Raw genomic sequence first — 21,374 nt, forward strand, 5'->3', positions numbered from 1 at the left:
GCACGCGCTGGTCTACAAGAGGATTCACAAAGCACTCCTGCTGAGCAGTGGCCTCGTGGAGGTGGAGGTGGAGAGGGCAGGCACTGTGCTGGGGGGGGGTGCGGGGGTGGGGGGAGTCTACCCCGGTGGGTGCGAGTAGCGCAGCGTGAGACAGAAGAGACCACAGGCCCTGGGGACCATGGGCACAATGCCTCCAAGCCACAGGGGCTTCCTTTAATCAGAGACACAACTGAAACAAGTGTTCTTTTTTTTTTTTTTTTAAAATACAGCCATTGAAAAGACGACACATTAAGAAACATGTAAACACTGCAGATGCTTAATTATAAGTTGCACTGCTCGGTTTAGTACCTACGCACTCCCGGGGGGACCGGCGAGGGTGGGGGCCGGGCCTCCCCCACCTCCGCAGTTGCACAGGTTGCACAGACAAGGAGCCAGTGGGCGGAGTGAGGGAAAACAAGACCTGGCTGCACGCAGCTCCTGACACGATGAAACCAAATTCTACCTTCCAGTTCTCCCAGAAGAAAGGTTTAAGATGTTAGGTAAGTTGGAAAATGAATTTGAGTTGTCCGCTGGGAGGCAGAGGAACTGACCGGTCCCTTCTGGTTAGAAGACCAGCTACTAGGGGAGGCACGCCGGGGCCTAGTCTCATGTTCTGGAAAAGGGAAGGAACACAGAACCTGCCTCCCCAGACACTCGGGCCTGATCCTGATAATCCAGGAGCAGCTGGGTGATCCTGTTCCTGGGAGATTGTCCATCGCACCAGAACTTGGGGTCCGGCGTGGGGGAGCCACCTACCTTCCCTGGTTCTGCTGTCCCCAGTCCACCTCGAGGGTCCGCGCAGGGTATTTGCCCCAGGAGCCCTGCCCACTCAGAGGCCCACGACTGCACCGGTCTCAGGAAAACAGTCCGAATGTCCCACACTGAAAGATGACACAGGAACCGAGCCCTCTGCTTCCCAAATCATGGGGGACTTGGACCACCCGATGTGGTCCTTACTGGCCAGTGGGGTCGTCTCCAGGTGAGGCAGAAAAGGACGTCGACATCTCTACTCCAGCGGGCCCGCAGCGCACAGGGAAGTCCCCGCCTCCTCCAGCAGAACAACGTCCACGGAGTCTCTGTGTGTTTTTTGACAAAAACCTCGACGGTCCTAAATTCGGGTCAGTCAGGTGGTGAAGCTGAAGACAGTTTGGCAAGCAGAATCTTTCGGAAGTCATGGGCAGGGTGTTCTGCGGAGGCGCTCTCCCTCCCACGGCTCCGCAAGGGTGGGGGGGCACGGGCGACAGCCAGAAGCCCCCAAGCCCCAGGAACCGACTGGAGGCAGAGCGGGGAGTGAGGACGATCCATCGCAGGGAAGCAAAGAGCTCAGGGTCCCTTCCCGGGGCCTCAGAAGGGAAGCCTGCGGGAGCACACGGCAGCGCCCTCGAGCCACCCGGCCTGCGGTGAGCAGCTACCAGCCCAGTCCCCGTGCTTGTCCTCGGCTGCTGCCATCCATGTGTGACCGCGACCCAGGAGTCTGCCCAGAATCCCTCACGGGCGAGGCCCTACCACAGGCTTGTCCCAGGACGCTCCTGACAGGAGTCCGCAGAAGATGGAGAAGGGAGGTGGCTGCGTCCCAGCCGTGAGGGGGGCCACGTGTGGAAACCTCCAAGAACCACCCCCGAGACTCCCAAAGAGGCATCTCCTCCTCCTGCCACTCAGGACAGGGGGTGGGGCCACAGGGAGTAAGCCGCTGGGGACCTCCTGCAGAAGCGGGGCAGCTTCAACGGGAGGCTCCCTCTCCCTAGTCCCACATCAGCCGCAGACCTCAAGGACACTGCCTCCCAGCCCAGGCCCCTTAGGTTCTTCAGAAAAAAGAATTTAAGTCAAGACACGATTTGTTTTCAGGTTGCAAGTAACGGGTCAGCTGAGCGTCGCGCCGTCCTCCTGCCCCAGCCGCTGGTGTATGGTAGACGGGGCTGCTGGGGTGGAAGCCCAGCCGCTCCCGGGCCCAGGCCTACTGCCTGCTGTTGTTGTCGGACAGCTGGCTGGGGGTCCGCGCCTCAGCCAGGGAGGTGGTGCCCTCGAAGCGCTGCGAGGCGATGGCTGCCTGGTGGGACATGCTCTTCCTTACGATGTCACCTTTCCGCCACAACACCACTTCCTGCAGAATTGGGTGGGGGGGGATGTGACACCCTGAGAGAGGCGTGTGGGGGGGCCCAGGGGCTCCAGCCCTCCCCGGGCATCTTGGCAAAACCTCCTGCAGGTCAGCAGCTGCCTGTCTGCACCCCCCCGCCCGGGGCTCCCAATGGGGGCACGAAGGGCAGAGGGGTCGCAGGCCTGGGCCTGGGCAAGCGGACTCAACGTGTCACATGGGAACCCTGGTTCTCACCGCGGGCTCAGCCTCCGTGGACCACCAGGGGGCGTGGAGACGAGCAAACTCTCCAGGCCCTGCCCTTCCTGTCAGGCTCCAGGGCCGTGCCCAGGGTCTCACCTGCTGTTTGAAATAGCGCCGCTCCTCCTCATCTATGAGCACCAGGTTGAGGTAATAGCGCACTGAGAACTTCTTGTTGATGTCCCGCATGGTGGGGGTGAGCTCGTAGCCCGCCAGGAAGAGCCGGATTGGGATGGACTCTCCTGTGAGGGCCAGGCACACGTCAGGGAAGGGGCAACGGAGCCCACCCTCCTGACACCAGCAGGGGAGGCGCCCCGAGCATCTCACGGCACACTTGAGGCAACGTTCCTGCCTGTCGGGGACTCGCAGTCGGCAGCTCAGTGACCTGCTGAAGCAAAACCTGACACTGCGCTGCTCCCCGTCCAGGTCCCGCTGCACCTTCTCTCACCGCCGGGAAACCAAGATCCGTGCGTAGGAAGAGCGCAGGACGCTACGGCCAAGCACCCTTAAGGGGACGTGTCACCGTCTAGTTGTCGGGTGTTCACAGGCCCAGGGTCAAACTCACTCCTGTCACCCAGCAATTTTGGTGCCACCGTCCTCCACCCTAAATACTGCATGTTCCCCAACATACACCTCCGCTCCGAGGTGGGTTGGCAGGGCGGTAGAGGGCTCTGGAAAGGAAAAAACCCTCATTCTGGTCTCAGTTCTGCATTAACTTGTAGGACTGCTGAGTTAGTCCATTGCTTTCTCTGGACCTTAATTTTCTCTTGCGGAAAAGTGTGGAACCAGACTACATGGTATTTTTGAGCCCTTCCAGCTCTGACACCGTGCTCTTCCTAATTTAAGTGAAAGGAAATTAGGGCAGTAATTCTACTGAGAGAGGCCAAGCCTATCACGTCGTCTAAAGCTAAATATAAATGCGCTGTTAATGATCTGTTGTCTTGCTTCTCAGGGAAAACAGCAGCGGCTCTCCCTGCAGAGCCGGTGAAAACATGGCACACCCGGGGAGTCAGGAGCGCTCAGCCCTGTCCCCCAGGGGGCCTGTCCTGGTGACACCCAAGAGCCTGCTATCCTGGTCTCCTCCTTCCACACGGAACACAGGGGAACAAGCTGAATAAAACCTTGGCATAACCGAGCACTTCTGGAGGGAAGAAAACACTCCTCGTGATCAGTGGCTGCAGAGCTAGCAGCACGTAAAACGACTGCTACTCCCAAATAACCAGGTTCCCCAAACACCCAGGCTTTCAACTCCATTCGTTCCAGATGTCACGTCAGCTCTGGGGGTGGGTGGGGCGGCCGTCTGTCCCGTTCCCTGCTCTGCGGCACCTGCTAGGGCTGCCCAGACTGTCTACACTTGGCAAATGCATGCAGGGAGTGGATCATTTTGCCAGAACCAGAAGTAAGGAACACACGTGATTATTCCACATTACCCTCTTGGTCCCTAGCAACAGAGAATGTCAACAGGAAGTAGTGAAATGTTCCCACTGTATCTGCTACACCAGCACTTTTCAAGCTTTTGTAGTAGTTGTTTTCTAAGAGGCATCGCTCCTGAGATGCCATCTGTGCTATGAGCTCCGTAGGCAGACAAGGCCAATCTCCTGGTGAAGGTGGGGAAGGAGCTCGCACATATCAGCCCTTGTCCTCTTTACTGGCACCCAGTGAACTTCCGGAGATGAGAAATGACAGGTGAATAGGGAATCTTAGTCTAGCACTAAAGTCCCTCGTGCCCTCCAACACTCTGTGGTGCCTGGGGAGCGGGTAAGGCTGCTGCGGGCTGGGTGCCTGGGTGCTCACCTCTCACGGGCGCCCCGTCCATGATCTCATACTTGGCTATCGTGTCGTTCTCGTGGTACACGTTGGGGCCTGTGCCTGTCGTTTCCCGCTTGATGATATCTATCTCCATGTGCTTGATTTTGATTCTCACCAACAGGAAGTAGATCTTTCCTACAATAACATCTTTCAAGTGGTATCTGGGAGAGAGAAAGCCCAGAGAGTAAGATGTGAGTACAGCAGCTCAACTTTGCATGTTTCCAGGTTTCCCAGGTTTCAGGGGAGGGGACACTGCCACGTGGGGTGGCTGAAGATGGAGTGACAGCCACACTCGCCCACGTTCTTACAACTGCCCTTGCAGAATGACTTCCCAATATGTTCTTTACTGGGATCCCAGTGACTTCTGTAACTTCCCCATTCTTCCACAGGCCATTCGCAGGATGTTCTTTCTGCAGGTTACACGCCCATTCACGCTTGCTCTCCCGACTTATCTCCCCAGCACTCTAAACTCTTGTATACCTTCTGTGTTTGTGTATGTGTTGTTTTAGGTGTCCTGAGTTGTGGGAGGACAGCCCCACCAATCCAGGTCTTGCTCTTTCTCCCTGAGCTCCACAACAGGTCTTCTGGGAACTGGCCCTCAATAGCCTGCAGCAGAGCAGTCCAGGGAAGAGCAGGAGAGCAAGATGCAGGCATCACTCACACCCCATCAGCACCTTCTCCCTGCGCCCTGCTCACACGGCTGGTGCTTGGGAGCTGCTGTGGACTTGGCCATGCCTAACAACGGTTCTGACCCTCCAAGAGTTTCTGAGTCAGCGTGGGGCACCAGTGGTCTGCGCACGCACAGCCCTGTATCAGGCAGAGACAAAAATCTTCAAATCTGAAGCTCAGATTCATGGGACAGGGTGTTCCAGGGACTTCAGGATTTAACCTCCACATATTACGGGTGAAGAAGAGGAAGTTCAAAGAAGACAGACACTTGAACCAGGATCTGAGTAGGGGACAGAGATGTGAGCCCAGGTACCCAATTCCTAGGCCTGCGTCCGCCCTATTTCATGCTGCCTTTCTTCTTACAGTCTAACTGGGAAACCCGCACTCAGTAGATAACCTAAGAATGGAGGCTGCTCCAAGCATTTAAGAAGGAATGCTGAGAGATCATAGATTCTAGGGGTTTTCAAACTTTGGTAAACAGAACTTTCCTTTATTCTAAATGAAATGCTATGTGGAAACATTAACATGTGAGAAACCCCAGTGCAGGGCCCACGATCCTGCGCCCTGCTCTTCTTTCATTTCATGTTTTCTATGTTTAAACCCCACTACCCTGTCTCCACTTTTCAGAGGAGAAAGCCAAGGCACAAACATGTTAACATCTGCTGACCTTCACGCAAGGGCAATCTTAGTGGCAGGATGGGACTGTGCTCTAGGCCCACCCAGTAGACAGAGCCCTGCCCAGCATGGCCTGCTCTGAGAGGGCACGAAGGGGCTGAGCATCCAGCCCGAGCTCATGGGATGGACTCTCTTGGCCCTTTCACACCACACTTGGTCTTGAGCACACTGCTGACCGACGGCTTTCTGAGCTCCTACAAGGTGGCACTGCCTCCCGGCCACCCCTTTTTACCAGGCGGCGGGAGCGCTGGCTGGGCAGGCACTGCTGGTGGGCTCCTTTCCAGAGCCCGGAGACTGAGGAGGAAGGCAAAGAAGGCTGTTTGCTCGTATGTCCCTGCCTGGCCCAGACCAACCTCCCTCCAGCCTGCCCCACCCCAGTCCACATGTGGGGCCCAGCCAAGCAGGAGCCCTTCTGGGTCATGAGTGGTTCCAGGCCAGGGGGCAGGGGAACAAACAGGCCCCCCCTCACCCCTGTTCTAGGAAGCACATACGTTGCTAGTTTTTTGAAAAGCCCTATTTCCAACCCTTCACAGGAGAGCCAACAGGTCAGCCCCACTGCCCTGAACCCCTGGGTAACAGTGGATCTGACCTGAGTGTCTGCCCAGTAAGAGCCCTAGACTCCTAATTTCTTGTTTTAGCTCTGAATACACTTTTACTTCTGCTGATTTTCAAACACTTTCAGGAACGTTTGATACTGAAAAGAAAGATGCTTGTGGGGACGCCTGGGGGGCTCAGTGGCTCAGTGTCTGCCTTCGGCTCAGGTTGTGATCCCAGGGTCCCGGGATCGAGTCCCACGTCGGGCTCCCTGCAGGAATCCTGCTTCTCCCTCCACCTGTGTCTCTGCCTCTCAATCTCTCTCTCACTATGTCTCTCATGAATAAAAGAAAGATGCCTGTGCTAGGTCTTTGAAGTGCTGGTAGGTTTCGTGATTTACAAGCACTTAAACGTTTCCATGTTTGGACAGCAAACACAGTTAAAACATTCCTGGCTTCCCAACTTGCCAGTTAACATTATTTAAAGACCTCTATAAAGAGGCATTCTTGGCTATCATTCACTAAAGTTCAGGAGGATGCAGCAAACTAGGCTGGTGTGCACGTGGATTTCCAGACACACTGTACAGCGGGTACGAGCGCTAACAGGAATGGGGTTTGGAGATTATTTTGATCAGCAGAAAGGAAGAGCTGTATCTAGATCCAAACAAACAGCTGTAAAGTCAGTTTAGCTTGACTTTGAAACACAATGTGCGACGTGTAACTTCAAAGTCCCTCCTTGATTTACGCTTAGTGTAAGTAAGAGGTTCGGCCTCCCGGTCTACGTTCTGCAGCCTCAGCCATGTTCCCAGTACCCGCTCAGCTGCCTGCCCCCAGCACAGGCCTGGGCTCCACACCGCGGGGCCCCGGGTACTTACTTGGATTTATTGTACTCAAACTCAATGTGCAGGCAGTCCTCGATCCCCACCTCCATCTTGATGGAGGAGTTCAGCTCTGGGTACGTGCTGAGGGTGTGGACTACGATGTCCATCTCCTTGACGACGTCATTGAGGCGGCGGCTGATGGTGGCTCGAAGGAAATACCTGCAGGAGGTGGACGTGTCGTAAAGGAACACTCCCAGTGCCCGCACGCTGCCCCCGTCTGCGCGCCAGCAGACCCACAGAGAGAAGCCCTAACGGGCGGCTTTGTGATTCCTCCCAGAGTCCCCTCCCAGAAAGACGTGAACTTACAAAATTCTGCAATTACAGTTCCAGGGTGTTCGAGGACCTTCCCCTCAAGGGCCTTCTCGAGCCCATCCTCCGGGATCAGAGCACTGCCCTAAATAGAAGCGATTTCTCTGTCCCCCCCACCCCAAAGTTATCCTAATGCCGTCCTGGCCCTGGCCACTGCCTGCCGCGGGTCTGTGTACGGGCTTCCCTCGGGCTGACGCCGGCTCTCGGCACCGGGTCTTACACGCTGCCCCCTGCAAGCCTGGTCATCTCACACGATCAGTGTGCATCTTCCAAGTCCCTCGAGCTAAACAGGAGGGAATGAGGAAGTCCGTGAGCTGTCCGCACTTAGCTAATGTCCCCGTTCAGCTACCACTTACCGCTACGCACTGACGAAAGGCCAGACCCTGGGGCAGCCCACAGCCCACTGGGGAGCGGCCTCCACACAGAAATCCGACCACACACAGCAGGTGCGGACCCAGGTGGAGGAATCAGAGCTACAGGGAGAGACCAAAGGGCCCTCGGGCAGCGGAAGTGAGGGCAAGTCTGAATGTCGGATCCCGGGGAGGGGTTGCTGGAGCAGAGGGCAGCGCCTGCCAGCTCAGCGTGCCTTGCCTGCCCGTCCGGGCTCTGGCACCGCCGTCCCCTCTGACTTCCCCACGCTGCCACCCAGTGACTGCAGGGACCCCCCCCATCACAGGTCAGGTGTCCCTGCAGAAGGCTGCGCGCCAGCTCAGTACGCACAGGCTCCCCTCAGCGTGGCCTGGCCCACGCTCCACCGCAGGCACTTCCGCCTGTTCTCCAGGACCTCCTGTGTCCCCAGCCTTTCCTAGTCGCTCGGGGCTCCAGCCTCGCGCCCCTCCGTGGAAGACACAGCTTTTACTCTACTCAGAGCACAGCCTTCCCAGTCAAGACTTACGACACTGTCTCCCTTCTCTGCCTTGTACTGTTTCCTACCTCCGGCCTAAGAGGGCATCTGCGGCCTCGCCAACCCTCCCCGCCTCCCGACAGCACCCGGTCTCTCGAGACCCTCTGCCCCGCCGGCCGGCAGACTGCCTGCACCCTGGGTGCGATGCGGGAGGGAGGGGGCTTCCGTCCGGATGTCCAGCCACAGCTCACAGGTCTCCACTCTGCGGGGACACAGGCAATAACAGCCCTCCCTGCCTCCAGGGACTCAAACATGGGAGCCTGGCATCTCCATCATCCACGTTTTCCAACTTATCTCCCTCCAGTGAAGGCTTTCTCTTGAGTTTGTACAAAAGCCCAGACTGCTCAATCCCCCAAAGGCTCCCCAGGCCCGATGGACAGTCGGGGATGGCGCCCGGGAGGGGTCCTGTTCTCACTACCCCATGCCCTTTGCTTCCCACATAAAAACAAAGGAGTCTGGAGTGATCTTTCCATGTGTTCCCTCCGCCCAAGCAGTAGGGTACAGCCCTTAATCTGGAATCAACGTGTACACAAAGCCCTTAACTAATTTTCCCTTCTTGACTCCTCACTTTCTCACCATGAACCCTAATGTCTTCATCTAACTAGACAGCAACACCTTCTTCTCTCTTTTTTTTTTTAAGATTTTATTTATTTATTCACGAGACACACAGAGAGGAAGAAGCAGGTTCCCGCAGGGAGCCCGATGTGGGACTCGATCCCAGGACCCCAGGATCATGCCCTGAGCCCCCCAGGTGCTCAACCACTGAGCCACCCAGATGTCCCACCTTCTATTTTTTGTGGTAAAATACAGGAGTTCCGAGTATACCACCCGAAAATATGCCACTCTGGCACAATGATCGTACTGAGCTGAACACAACCGACAAGAAGCAGACACAAGAAAAACCGCCCTTCCCCACTCTCCACCAGGAAGAACAGGAGGGTCTTCCTCACCAGAGACCACTGTTAGCCCACACCGCACCGGAGAAATCCACGTAACAGATCTTGCTGAAAGAACTCTTTCCCTTCTTTTGTTTCTCCCACATATCTGTCCTCCCTAGAAGCTCGGTCCCTTTCCTTTGTCTTGTCACTTCTCTATAAAATCATCACTCTCCTGTTAAGACGCTTACATAAGCTCCACGTCCTAAGCGCCCTGTCGCATTAGCCATCCCGGAGTTCCAGGCATATGCGCCACACACACACACACACACACACACACACACACACACACACACGGGAATCACCCCAGCCTGCCTCTCTCTGGCAATCTGATTTGCGGGGCTTCAGCTGATGACCCTAAGGCAGATAAAGGAAACATGGTTTTCTCCTCCCCTACAACATATATAACAAAACTTAACATCTTAATTATTTTTAAGTATATGGTTCCGTGGCATTAAGTACATTCACACTGCGGTGAAATCACAGTACATGTCTTTTTACGACTGGCTAATTTGACTTAGCATGACGCTTTTAGCGTTCATCCATGTGGTAGCATATGATAGGACTTCCTTTTTTAAGGCTGAGTAATATCCCACTAAATGTATACACCACATTTTGTTTATCCATTCACCTGCTGATGGAACTCAGGTATGTCCACCTTTTGGCTGCTGTGAACAGGTTGCTATGAGTGTGTGTATACACATCTGTGTTTGAGTCCTGGTTCTCATTTCTTTCGGGTATGTACCCAAAAGTGGGAATCCTGGATCAAACGGTAATTCTATTTTTAATATTCTGAGGAATCACCACTCTTTTCAATACCTTTCTTTCTGACTTAAAAACATTTAAGAGCAATGCACTGCAAAAAAATGAAATTAAATAATAGTAAATCCTGCAGCCAGGCTTCAGTGACTAGTAGCTTGTCTTCCTCACAGTTCTGCAGCTTTTTCTGAGTGCGATTCTGAAACGCTGCCTCTAGTTTGAGTAATGCCAGTGTTCGGACTTCTCTGCAAGGCCTACAGTCACTCCTCTGATGAAGAGGGGAGACCAGAGAGAGAAGGGGACGGAGGGCCCTGCTGTAGTCCGCACCACCAGGCCTCAAGGTGATGAAGACGGCTGATCTGACAAGACAGCATCAAGACCTGGAAGCAGGTGTCCGGGGTGACAGAGGACGTCTGCTGTATCCCAGTGACATCACTTAATCTCAGGTTACATCCAAGACTCTAGAGCTTCTCTGGATTTTGTTTTGTTTTTTTTGTTTTGTTTTGTTTTGTTTTTTTACCCCAGAGGTCCTGGAATCCGTCACCATCCTCAGAAACTGGAACACTGAAAACACTAAAAACAGTCCTACGTACTTAAACTGTGTTCACTAATTTTTTAAGAACTCGTCACACTGCGTTATGTTTTATGTTCCCCATCACCCCAAAAGATGGAGGGCTGATCTAGAACTAGAATCCAAATCTATCTTACTTTTCACGGGAGAAAGCTGAGCGACAGAGCTCAGGATCACACTGCTGTTGTGTGGCAGAGCTGGACTGAGGAACTGCAGCCCCGGTACGCGGGGGACAGCAGGTACCGGGGTATAAAGGCTGACTACTGAATTTTTAGGAATGTAAAAAACTGATTGTTAAACATAGCAATTATTTAAAATTAAATTACATAAACTTATAATTAAGACTACATGAAAAACGAAGGTAACACCAAAGATGTGTTGCTTCCTAATATTTTTGCTACATTTTACAATTCTCTCTGTCTTGGGGGAATTTACGTCTAGCTACGTGAAGGTGGCTACTGTACGTCTCTCCCTAACTCTGTCATCAGGAACATCAGGTCAGGAGCCTGCAACTGGCCATGGTGGAAACAGTCACTCTACAGAATCTGACAACTGCTGCAGACCAGGGCTTTTCCTCCCGGAGAGCCCACTATTAGCCACGTACCAGCACACCACTCACGGCTCCCACCTCCCTCCCTTCGTGCTCCCCGTCTAAAAGGCCTCAGGAATGTGGACGGCTGCCGGGGAAGGTTGGTGGACAGCAAGCACAACTTACCGTAGCTTCACATTCTGGCCTGTGTAGGACTCATACGGCTTCTCCACGTGGGTGAATTCAAAGTCGAAGGCCTGTGATTGGCTGATCTCTCCGGGCCGGGCCAAATCCTTCACCAGTGACACAAACTCATGGTGGTTCCCGCGGTCGTAGTAGAGCTCTGGAGAGAAAGCATCCACTACCAGACCCCGAACTACACGGGGCCTGGCAAGGAGGCTCCAGGACGCAGGATCCCTGTTTCTGAGAGACCTCCCCCCAAGACAAACCTCCCCAGCCACCCGTGTTTTTGACTCCCTTTCCCTTTTCCTGATCCTGCTCCTTCACTGCATGCTCCATGTATGACCTTCCTCCCTACTTTCGAAACACTTCAGTTTTACACAGAGGAATCCAGCGGCACAGTAAAAACCACCGTGACCCCACATGCAGCACAGCGCGCAGCACATCAGGGAAGGATCTCAGTGAGAGATACATCGGGGAGCTGCTATCAAATATATGACATTGCTTTAAAAACATTTCTAACTTTTGAACACCTATTCACAGTTCTTTAATCATGTCATCCTTATAATGACTTTTTGGAACTAGCTGGGAGAGGCCTTGTCATCCATTTACAGAGAAAGAAACTGAGGCACAGCAAGGTCAAATGACACTCCGAGTCTCCGAGGTGGCTGCGGAGCTGAGACTAGAGCGGCTTTCCTGCAAGGACGAATCTATTTCTATGATCTAGTACAGTGGGAGTAATAGCGTAACCCACTTTGCAAGGCTCTGTAAGAATTAGAGGAAGTGACTCTAAGAGTAAAGGACTCAGAACGGTACCCAGTGGACAGCAAACACCTGAAACACATTAGGCGCTCCTATCCCTTGGAGAGGAATCCACATGGCCAAGCTGACGCAGAAGTTTTAGCGTTATTTCCCTTAAATCAGGGGTTTCTCGACTTCAGTAAGTGCCAAAATCAATAGGAGGGTTTGTCAAAACCCAATTGCTCAGCCCTGCCACTAATGTCAGGGGTGAGGCCCAAGAATCTGCATGTCTAACAAGTTCCCAGGGGATGCTGGTCCTGCTCGTCCAGGGACCACACTTTGAGAAGAACTGTTCTAGATTCATCTTCCTCTGGAAATAGTTGTGGCATTTGAATGTTACAATTTACCGTATTTGTACTCCACTATTTAAATTTTTTTTAAAGATTTTTATTTATTCATTCATGAGAGAGACAGAGAGAGAGAGAGAGAGGCAGAGACACAGGCAGAGGGAGAAGCAGGCTCCAGGCAGGGAGCCCGACGCGGGACTCGATCCCAGGACCCCAGGATCCCGCCTTGGGCTGAAGGCGGCGCTACACCGCGGAGCCCCCAGGGATCCCCGACTCGAGTGTTAACATTCCTATATGTGTGGTCGTTAGAGGTACGGTCTATTTCCCCCGGTTCCTGGCTCCCCCAGCACCTGGCTGTGCAGAGACCGACAGCGCGCACAGGGCCACACTGCAGTCAAGCGCCGCCCCTCAGGCATTTCCGGACTCGTCCTTCGCTGATGCTGCTGCGGCAGGGAAGCCAGTGAGGGAGCGTGCGCTCGGCCCTCCCGCCGTTGGCTGCCTGGAGACGGAACCAGGCCCACAGAGGGGAGAGGCGGCCCAGGGCCAGTGGGCCAGCTCCGAGTCTGGCTCCGAGTCTGCAGAGCGCGGCAGGCCCCCTCCCTCAGGTACCAGCTGAGCAGCAGGGCGGCGGCAGGGCTGCGCGTGCTTGGGGCACCTCTGATCAGGCCTGCAGCTCCAGGCCCAGCAGTGTGGAGCCCAGCCCTGCCCCAGGGGAGAACTGTGCCCAGAAGCGGAGCCGGTTTCAAGTGGCGCTTTCAGGCTGAGTGTGAAATCAACCCCTTGCTGCCCTGGGAGCTGCTCCTGACAAGCCTATTCCGCAGGGAGCCCTCTTCCCCCGCAGGGAAGCTTCTACAGCACAGGGCAGCACAGAGGGCTCTGTCCTAAGATACATCCGACTCAGGAAGGCAGCAATCGTGCAGTTTAATCCCAAAGTACCGCCGCCACTTCTGTATGCATTTACGTCGTATTCCGTGACTGCAGTTTGCTGCTCACTTCCTACGGTTACACTTTCATCCACTTTATAGCACAAACGATCCACCTTCTCTTCCAAATACTAAATGGAATCAGTGGCAGGCAGCATTCTGAGAAGTGAGTAATAATCCACCAAGTTGCTAAACAGGAGACCGCACGTACAACCTCCGGCGGGAAGGACAGGGAAAAGTGAGCAATCCACTGCTTCTATTTTAAGATCCAACGGCTGTGTCCCCCAGTAAATGTAAGGAAGCCCAGTGATCGGGTGGGAACAGAGCCACTGTGACAAGGGCTCCTTCGCTTACTCTCACTGGGCCTTGTCGATGGTCCTGACGCCTCCGTGGGAAGTAGCCCCTCAGCCCCGGGTGGACCTGGTGCTTCAGCTCCCAAGCACTGGATTCTTGCCACAGTTTCAGGGGACAGAAGCAGGCAGAGTCCCAATGTCCATGAACTTTAAGTGAGAAATCGCAGAGTTGAGAAAAAGATGGAAAAATACCCAATTGTGATCACAAAGACCAAAGGCAACACAAGAAACAAAACAGAGAAGGACTCACGAGCGCTCAGAGAGCACGAGAGCATGCAGACGTCCCGTCTGAGAATCCTAGCAACGTTCTGGCTGAGGCAGCCCCAACACCCGGCAGTGGCCCTCGGGTAGGAGAGGTTGTCCTTCCCTGCATACCTCACGTTCTCCCTTGTGCTTTTCCTCCTGGATGATGTTAGTATCGGCTCCTACATTAAATGTCACAGGAGAGTGGCCAGCGTGTAGTCTGAGTGCAGCTGGACTGGGCTTTTTAATTTATAATTTATAAGCCATTTGTGATGCCATTTGCGATGCTCTTGCAAACACTTGGTGCAAAACGGCAGAAATAGCAGCCATACTTTGCTATTTGCCAGAAAATCTGGTTTCCTCTCACATAAATTAGAACAGAAACTACAAGGCTGTTTTAGCAAGAGGTTGGGCCCTCAAGAGGCTATAAATTGCCTGTATTCTATCCCAAAGATGCAGTGACAAGTCATCTTTGTTCCCCCCAACCTCCAAAGCCCTCAGCAATCAGGCACCTCAAGCTAGAAATAGGAACTGACCATGTTTTTTGTTAAGGTAACTTCCCTGTCTTGAGCCTCTTTCTTGATCCAACAGGAGGAAGTGACTTTTATAGTCAGGATGTTTTCATGATGAAACTTGCCACCAACGGCCGAGGAGTGAATTTGCCACTTTGGAAGGAAATCGAGCCAGCTTTGCACCACCCGGTCATCGTTGGAAACAGCCTGAGACCTGCTACTGGGCTGGGACCATGTTTTTGGTCCAAGCTTAATGCAGGTCTTGGAAGAAACGTTAAGCCAGCAAAGGCAAAGACACCTCCAAGAGTCCCATCTTCATCCCAGTTTTCCCAGCCACTATCTCCCACCAGTCAAGATTCACGCCGCCACCTCCACTCACATCTCCTGGACGCTGGCACACCTGCTAGAGCAGAACACCTCCGGGCTGCCCGTCCCCAGCAAGGCGCAGCTCTGTTCCAGCCCTGCAACAACTCACTAATAGGCCAGAATCAATCTGTTTCATCTCAATGTGCCTTTTACTTAGCCTTTCACGGGTTAATGAATTAAAAGAAAGCCCCTGGAGTTTTTAGAAGTATAGGCTTGACTGGTACTGATGGGTTCAGATCCATCCAGTGCCATTACTTTTTTTTAAAAGATTTTATTTATTTGACAGAGAGAGCATGAATGGCGGGGGGTGAGGGGGATGGGGGGAGAGCAGAAGGAGAGGGAGAAGCAAACTCCCAGCTGGACAGGAAGCCCAGACGTAGGGCCAGATCCCAGGACCTCATGGTCGTGACCTGAGCCAAGAGCCCAAGGCAGCCGCTTAACTGACTGAGCCACCCAGGTGCCCCCAGTGGCATTACTTTTAAAAACCTTGTAAAGGGATCCCTGGGTGGCTCAGTGGTTTAGCGCTGCCTTCAGCCCAGGGCCTGATCCTGGGGACCCAGGATCGAGTCCTGCGTCGGGCTCCCCAGAGGGAGCCTGCTTCTCCCTCTACCTGTGTCTCTGCCCCCCACCTCTATGTCTATCATGAATAAATAAATAAAATCTTAAAAAACAAAAACAAAAACTTAAAAAAAATCCAGATATAATCTATTTGGTTCTGGAGAACAGGGTTATTCGTATCTACCATCCTTTGTAAGATCGACCTTCCAATCACCTTTGGTTTATTTAACCCCGTTAGTCTCCAAGATGGCCCAGCTCTGCCTTCCATCCTGTGTTAGAGTTCCCTAAATGAGTCCAGCTAAAAAATGGTCTCTCCCTCTAACAATTATAAAATTTCCCTCCGTGCTTCTTAGACACCACCACATTGTATTTTTCTAAAAACAGTGGGCCTTCCCATGCTAGAGCGACGTGGGAGATGCCCAAGATGCCCTCCCCACCTATCTGTCAGCTTTGTTACAACAGACCACGCCACTGGAAAAAGTACACTGGCGCAGGAAGAAAGCCAACGTGGCTCAAAATCATACTGAGGGTAAGAGAAAACATACACAACACAGGTGAGTAAGGCAGGTCTTCTTACACTCTCAGGGGCAACATTCAGACTGCGACATCCAAGGAGCTGATCTAGAACTGAGTGCATCACAGGTCTGACAACTCTTATTTTCTTACGTACACAGAAAAACCAGCCTCAAATTTGGCATAAGAAAATGTGATCAAAGAAATGTGCAACAGCAAGTGAACCGACAGGAGCTTTAATGTTTCTGCATCCTAGTTCCCAGTGGAGAGGCCGTGCGCAGGTGCCTGCTGGTGAGTGAGTCATCTTAGCTCTCAGAGGCCCAGGGTGAGGGCCACACCTTGCTTACCAATGCCTCTGCCCCAAGTGCCAGCAGGAAGCCCTGCCTCTTAACAGTCAGCAAGGCAAATCTACACTCCCCCTTTCCTTCATTCAAGTAACTCTGGTCTATCTAGGAGTTGAGAAAAAGGTCCAGAAAACAGCTTCTATAAATTCCGAGATGTGAGCACATATCCAGTTGGCAAGTATTTATCGAGCACCTACTTCATGTTAGCTTCTGAGACGACAGATTAGCCAGCACACTGATGATGCACTGAAGGCAGTCCCTGGTTTTCGGGGACTCAGAATTTAGTGAGGAAGGCAGACCAGGGGGGGATAAAAAGTCACAAGTTTGTCATATCCTGCTTGAAAAGGAGGTATCCAGGAGGCCTGTAGAAGAACAGGGGCAGGGCTAAGGTCAGCCTGGGGAGCTTAGGGAAGGCTGTCAGGGGTATGCTGGGCACTTCAAGGACGAGGGAGAGCCTTGGTGGAAGGTCAGAGCTTGCAGAAAAATGTTCACATACAAAGGGAAGATGCCAAGATTCTAGAAGGAACATATTTTGACAAAACTATAAGAGGTGAGGGTGAAGGGGAAGGGAGAGGTGAGGTGGGGAAGAAGGGCGGGGCTCCTCGGGATGGAGCTGGGTATACACTTCTGCTCTCGGACCAAAAGGGACTTGACGAGCAGAATTTTAGGGAGGGGACTGACAATGTCAGAAGTGGCTCTTAGAAAGTTCACTCTTACAGAAGATGGACTGAAGGACAGTGGCCACAGAAAGAGAATCAAGGCAGCAGCACAGGCAAGGAGAGGAAGCACAGACTGGGGATGCAGGAGAGCGGCTGGAGAGTGGGCTGAGCGCGTGGGAGGAGTTGTTAGTCTAAGAAGACTTCTGGGTTCCTAAGGTTAATGGATGCAGGTGACACAGGCCACAGTGGGACACACAGGACAAGAGGCAGGGCTGGGGCCGGAGCAGAGAAAGAAAGAGGTTTTTGTGTTGGATGTGCTTCTGGGGGCCCCGTGAGTTATCCAGGTGGAGGTGCCTAGACCCAGGCGTGGAGCTCGGGAGAGTTCAGGTCAGCACAAAGAAAGAGGCTGGGAGTCATCAGAATATAAAGAGACACAGAACTTATGGGTACAGATGAGATTGCCAGAGCAAGCTGTAGAGAAAGGACAGGAAACAAAGGTCATCCCTGTTCCTGTTCCCGCCTACCTCTAAACCAAGACCGACACAGGTGCTTTCCTGAGCAGGGTCTGGGCCACTGTGAGGAGTGGGGTCCACAGAGGAATGCAAGAGAGCCAAACAGTCGTCTCTGAAAGGACACCGGGGAGAGTCCCTTACACAGGTTTCTACTTGGGCTAACACACCGTTTGGGAGAAGACAACGGAAGTCAGACAGATAGACCAAAGGGAAGGCTAACCTGGCCCAAACATTCCCCATGGACCGTCTGCACAGGAATTGGGGTGACCCCAAGGTGACAGGTTTTAAACGTCTAGTGCCTGGAAACTTCTTGATGGATCAGGCTTAACAGGGAAAGAGAAAATGACAATAATCATCTTAATTCCCCTTTATGAATACCTATTGTGTGTGCCAAGACCCGTGCATCATGTATATTAACTCCGGTCCTCCCAAGACCCTAGGAAAGACTGTGCTCTTATAAACTGAGCCCTGCCTAATTTAGGTCACCCTATTTGCATGACTCTCAATCATGTACCAGGTTGTCCTTCTAATGAATACACAGGTGGGACAAGTACACATTCATCAGGAGGACAAAGAAATGAATCCTAAGACAGCTAATTACATAAGGCACTTGATTTTCAAGCTGTGGAACCAGTCCACAGGAGGGAAGGAAGGCGGGAAGGAAACAGGAATCAAATCCAAGAGACTAGGGTTTATAAGAACACTTCTGAGTGAAGATGGAATTCACCGAGGAAGGGAGGCAGAGCCCAATGGTGCGCCATACAGCAAGACCTATACTATACCGTACAGCGCTCTAGAGCCAGATCTAGGAGCCTGACCAAAGCTCCGCCCACTTCATTCACAGTCAAAGAATGCAGCGAAGGAGAAAACCGCACTACCGCAACCTCAGCAAAGTTACTCACTAGCCTCGCTCTCTGGTTCCCAGACCAGTAGACTGTTGACACAAATGGACCATACAGTGCAGGAAGCATTATCCCTTGACAGCTCACCAGGATTCTCACAAGGCACCATTGTTACTGCCGCCGTCAAGGTGAGAAAGGGAGGCCCAGAGAGGCGCACGGCTTCCTCAAAGTCACGGGTGGAGAGCTCACCGTGCTCTGAGGCTCAGGAAGAGGTATGAGTGGAAGCTGAAAGGCTGGGAGAAAAGCCAGCAGGTATGCTGTCCTAGATTCAAGGAGTGAGACAAGCCGCCAGGCAGTGCAGGTACAGCAAGCAGCTCCCTCAACTTCCTTTTGCTCAGACTAGAGGGAGGCCTTGACTCCATCCCCCCCCCCCCCCCCCCCCCCCCCCGCCCCAACAGCTCACTTCACACTGTTGGGGTAGGGGACACTCTGGTTATCTTCATGTATTGAGCTATCACCACGTGGAGTGATAGCGTAAAATGTGCACTACAGGTGTTATGCTCCTGTTACAGATCCAAAGAATCCATGCAGGAACTTTAAAACTACTTGAAAATACGGATGTTAAGTAAGCAGGCACTCCTCGATTATCTCCTACATTACGCTTAGCATAAAATACTCTGGATTCATCCTATTGGCCCTGTGGTCCTTCACTAGGGGTGATTTTTACCCTCCAGGGGACAAAAGGCAACATCTCAAGAAATCTTTGGGGGTGCTTTTGGGGATGTGCTTCTGGTATCTGGTGGGTCAAGGCCAGGTTAATATGGTGCGACAACAAAGAATTATCAGGCCCTAAACGTAAACAGTACTGCTGTTGAGAAATCCTATCCAGCCTAGAGGCAGGAGAGAAGAAAGTATGAAACTCACTCTTCAGTCCCTTTCTGGTACATAAGAGGCCATTCGTATTCTGGATTTAAAAGAACAAAAAAGTTTCCTATGTGATCAGCCAGTCTTTGATGATCTCATTTCATTTTCCTAAATGAGCAGTAGCCACAGAGGGACTCCTTCTTCCAGGATTCCTCCTACGTGTGCCAGTGTCTCCCTGCCCTGGAAAATGGGAGAACAGATTCTCTTCTGACCTCTAGTGATATGAGAGAAAGTATTTCCCAGAAAGTCTGTAAGAACAGGGTTACACCTGCAGCCTGGTGCTACACGAATGAATCCTTTGCCAGTCTTTTTCAGCACACATGGGTATTTACCATGAATCTACTCCTGACCCAACGAGAAAGACCCTTTATTTCAGAAGTACCTAGTTTTTTAAAACACAAGACTACAAATAGAATTAGGGACAGCCAGCCGTACTTTGGCAGCTCCCAAATCTTCTGTATCATTACTGCTTCTTGCTGTCCAGGTTTAACTATTAATAATCACGTTTGAAGATTGTTAGAGCCCTGAGAAATCTTGACCGTTAAATTTTAGGCTTGGACCATTCCTTTGTCTGTAAGGCGAAAATCAGTCAACCGAAAACTAGCATTCTAATAAAGAAGTCTTAGAAACATCATAAAATAGGAAGATGGAAGATTGCAGGGCTTCTTTCCCAAAACAGGTCCAAGACTGGGAGCCCAGAGCTAAGGCGAGGCCGGAGAAGGGTGGTGAGCCCTCTCCCACGTCCCAGCACCAGAAAAGGAAGGCGGGCGGCAGTGAAGTCAGCGGGGCACACGGGACCCGCTGCGGATGTGCGGACAAAGGCAGGGGCGGCAGGCGGCAGGCGGCAGGCGGCAGGGCCTCCCCCGCAAACCCACCTGCAGGCAGGAGCATCTCCTGGGAAATCCGGGAGGCAGGGCGCAGAGCCGGGCGCACGCTGGAGGCGCAGGGGCGCCCACCACCAGGCTCCGCGCCGCCCCCACCCCGTCCTCGCCCGCGCTGTCACCTCGGGCCGGGGCGACGGCGGGCCCCGGCCAGCGCGGGGACCCGGGCCCAGGCAGGCCGCCCCCCGCCCCCGCCCCCGCCCCCCGTCGGCGCCCGGGCCCGCGGAGGAGAAGGAGGAGGAAGAGGAGGAGGCCGCAGAGAAAGAGGAGGCCGCGGAGGCGGAGGAAGAGGAGGAGGACGAGGAGGAGGACGAGGACGAGGAGGCGGCGGCGGCCCGCGGACCCCCAGCGCGCGGCACTCACCGATCTGCCCGATGAACTCGATCTTGATGCCCTGGTGCTCCAGCCGCTTGTTGGGGTTCTTGAGCGCGAGGCTCACCTTCCCGGAGACCGTCTCTCCGTCGTAGAAGAGGAAATACTTCTCCTTCTTCCCGTCCTCCGTCTTGTGCTCGGCCCGCTTCCTACTCTCCGCATCGTTGAGCACGATGTCCACCTCCACGCTCTGCCCGAAGCCGAAGAAGCTCATCTCGGGGCCGGGCCGGGGGCGGCGGGCCCGCTGCTCGGCGCGGGGCGGGGGGCGCAGGGCGAGGGCGAGGGCGAGGGCGAGGGCGAGGGCGAGGGCGAGGGCGCAGGGCCGACCGCAGCGCCCCGGGGACCAGCGCCCCGCGACCCGCCAGCGCCGGGCGAGCCCGAGCGGCGGGCGGCCGGGAGACGCTGCGGCGGGCAGGGCACGGGGGGCGGGGTACGGAGCTGGGCCGTGCGGGCCGCCCACCGGGTGCGGAGCGGCGCCGAGCAGCACAGCGAGCCAGCCCCGGCCTCCGGCGGTGCAACGCACCGAGGCGCTTCGGCGGCTCCGGGCGGGGGGGGGGGGGGGCGGCGGGCGGGCGGCGCAGCCTCCAGCCGGGAGCGCCCGGGACGCCGCGCGCATGCGCTCGCCCTGCCGCTGCAGCCTTCGCAGCCCCGCCCCGGGAGCTGTGCTCACTGCGCACGCGCCCTGGTACACAGCGACGATCCGGGAGCTGTGCTCACTGCGCATGTGCGCTGGGAGAGCGATGACCCGGGAGCTGCGCTCACTGCGCACGCGCCCTGGTACACAGCGGTGACCCTGGAGCGTGCTCACTGAGCACGCGCTCTGGCAGACAGCGACGGCCCGGGAGCTGTGCTCACTGCGCACGCGCCCTGGTAGGCAGCGACGACCCAGGACGGGTGCTCACTGCGCATGTGCGCTGGTAGACCGAGGGGCCGGTGGTTCCCTTAGTTGGCATGGCAGTCACGGCCTTTTTGCAGAACTGCGGGCCAGATGTGTCGTAAAATTAAATATCTGCGGATACCCTTCCCGGGCGCTCCTGTTTGGTTTCCCTCACTGCTTTGGCTCCTCGGGAAACGTCAGAACGTTCGAGCGCCAGCTGACACGCACGGGGAACGTCGGCCTCGGGCAAAGCTGACCTCTAATACGGGGAGGACCCGTCTC

At 54.2% G+C, this 21,374-nt stretch overlaps 1 protein-coding gene and 2 long non-coding RNA genes across 3 annotated transcripts; 1 reads left to right on the top strand and 2 right to left on the bottom strand.

Moving 5' to 3' along the window:
* Positions 1-170: 170 nt before the first annotated feature.
* On the bottom strand, positions 171-20,733 carry VPS26B (VPS26 retromer complex component B). Its single transcript, XM_025464854.3, has 6 exons — positions 20,207-20,733; positions 11,132-11,288; positions 6,933-7,097; positions 4,166-4,341; positions 2,471-2,613; positions 171-2,140 (listed from the first exon to the last, which is right to left on the bottom strand). Exons 1-6 carry the CDS (start codon positions 20,427-20,429, stop codon positions 1,994-1,996), a joined length of 1,011 nt encoding a protein of 336 aa, XP_025320639.1. The 5' UTR covers positions 20,430-20,733; the 3' UTR covers positions 171-1,993.
* Positions 4,237-6,434, top strand: LOC112671034 (uncharacterized). The gene is made up of 2 exons (XR_003143339.3): positions 4,237-4,371; positions 4,690-6,434. It is a non-coding gene; the product is annotated as an uncharacterized LOC112671034 (long non-coding RNA).
* Positions 12,298-18,464, bottom strand: LOC125755066 (uncharacterized). The gene is made up of 2 exons (XR_007410574.1): positions 13,740-18,464; positions 12,298-13,636 (listed from the first exon to the last, which is right to left on the bottom strand). It is a non-coding gene; the product is annotated as an uncharacterized LOC125755066 (long non-coding RNA).
* Positions 20,734-21,374: the final 641 nt, after the last annotated feature.

The sequence above is a fragment of the Canis lupus genome, chromosome 5 (genome assembly GCF_003254725.2).
Source record: "Canis lupus dingo isolate Sandy chromosome 5, ASM325472v2, whole genome shotgun sequence".
In the NCBI taxonomy this organism is placed as follows: Eukaryota; Metazoa; Chordata; class Mammalia; order Carnivora; family Canidae; genus Canis; species Canis lupus.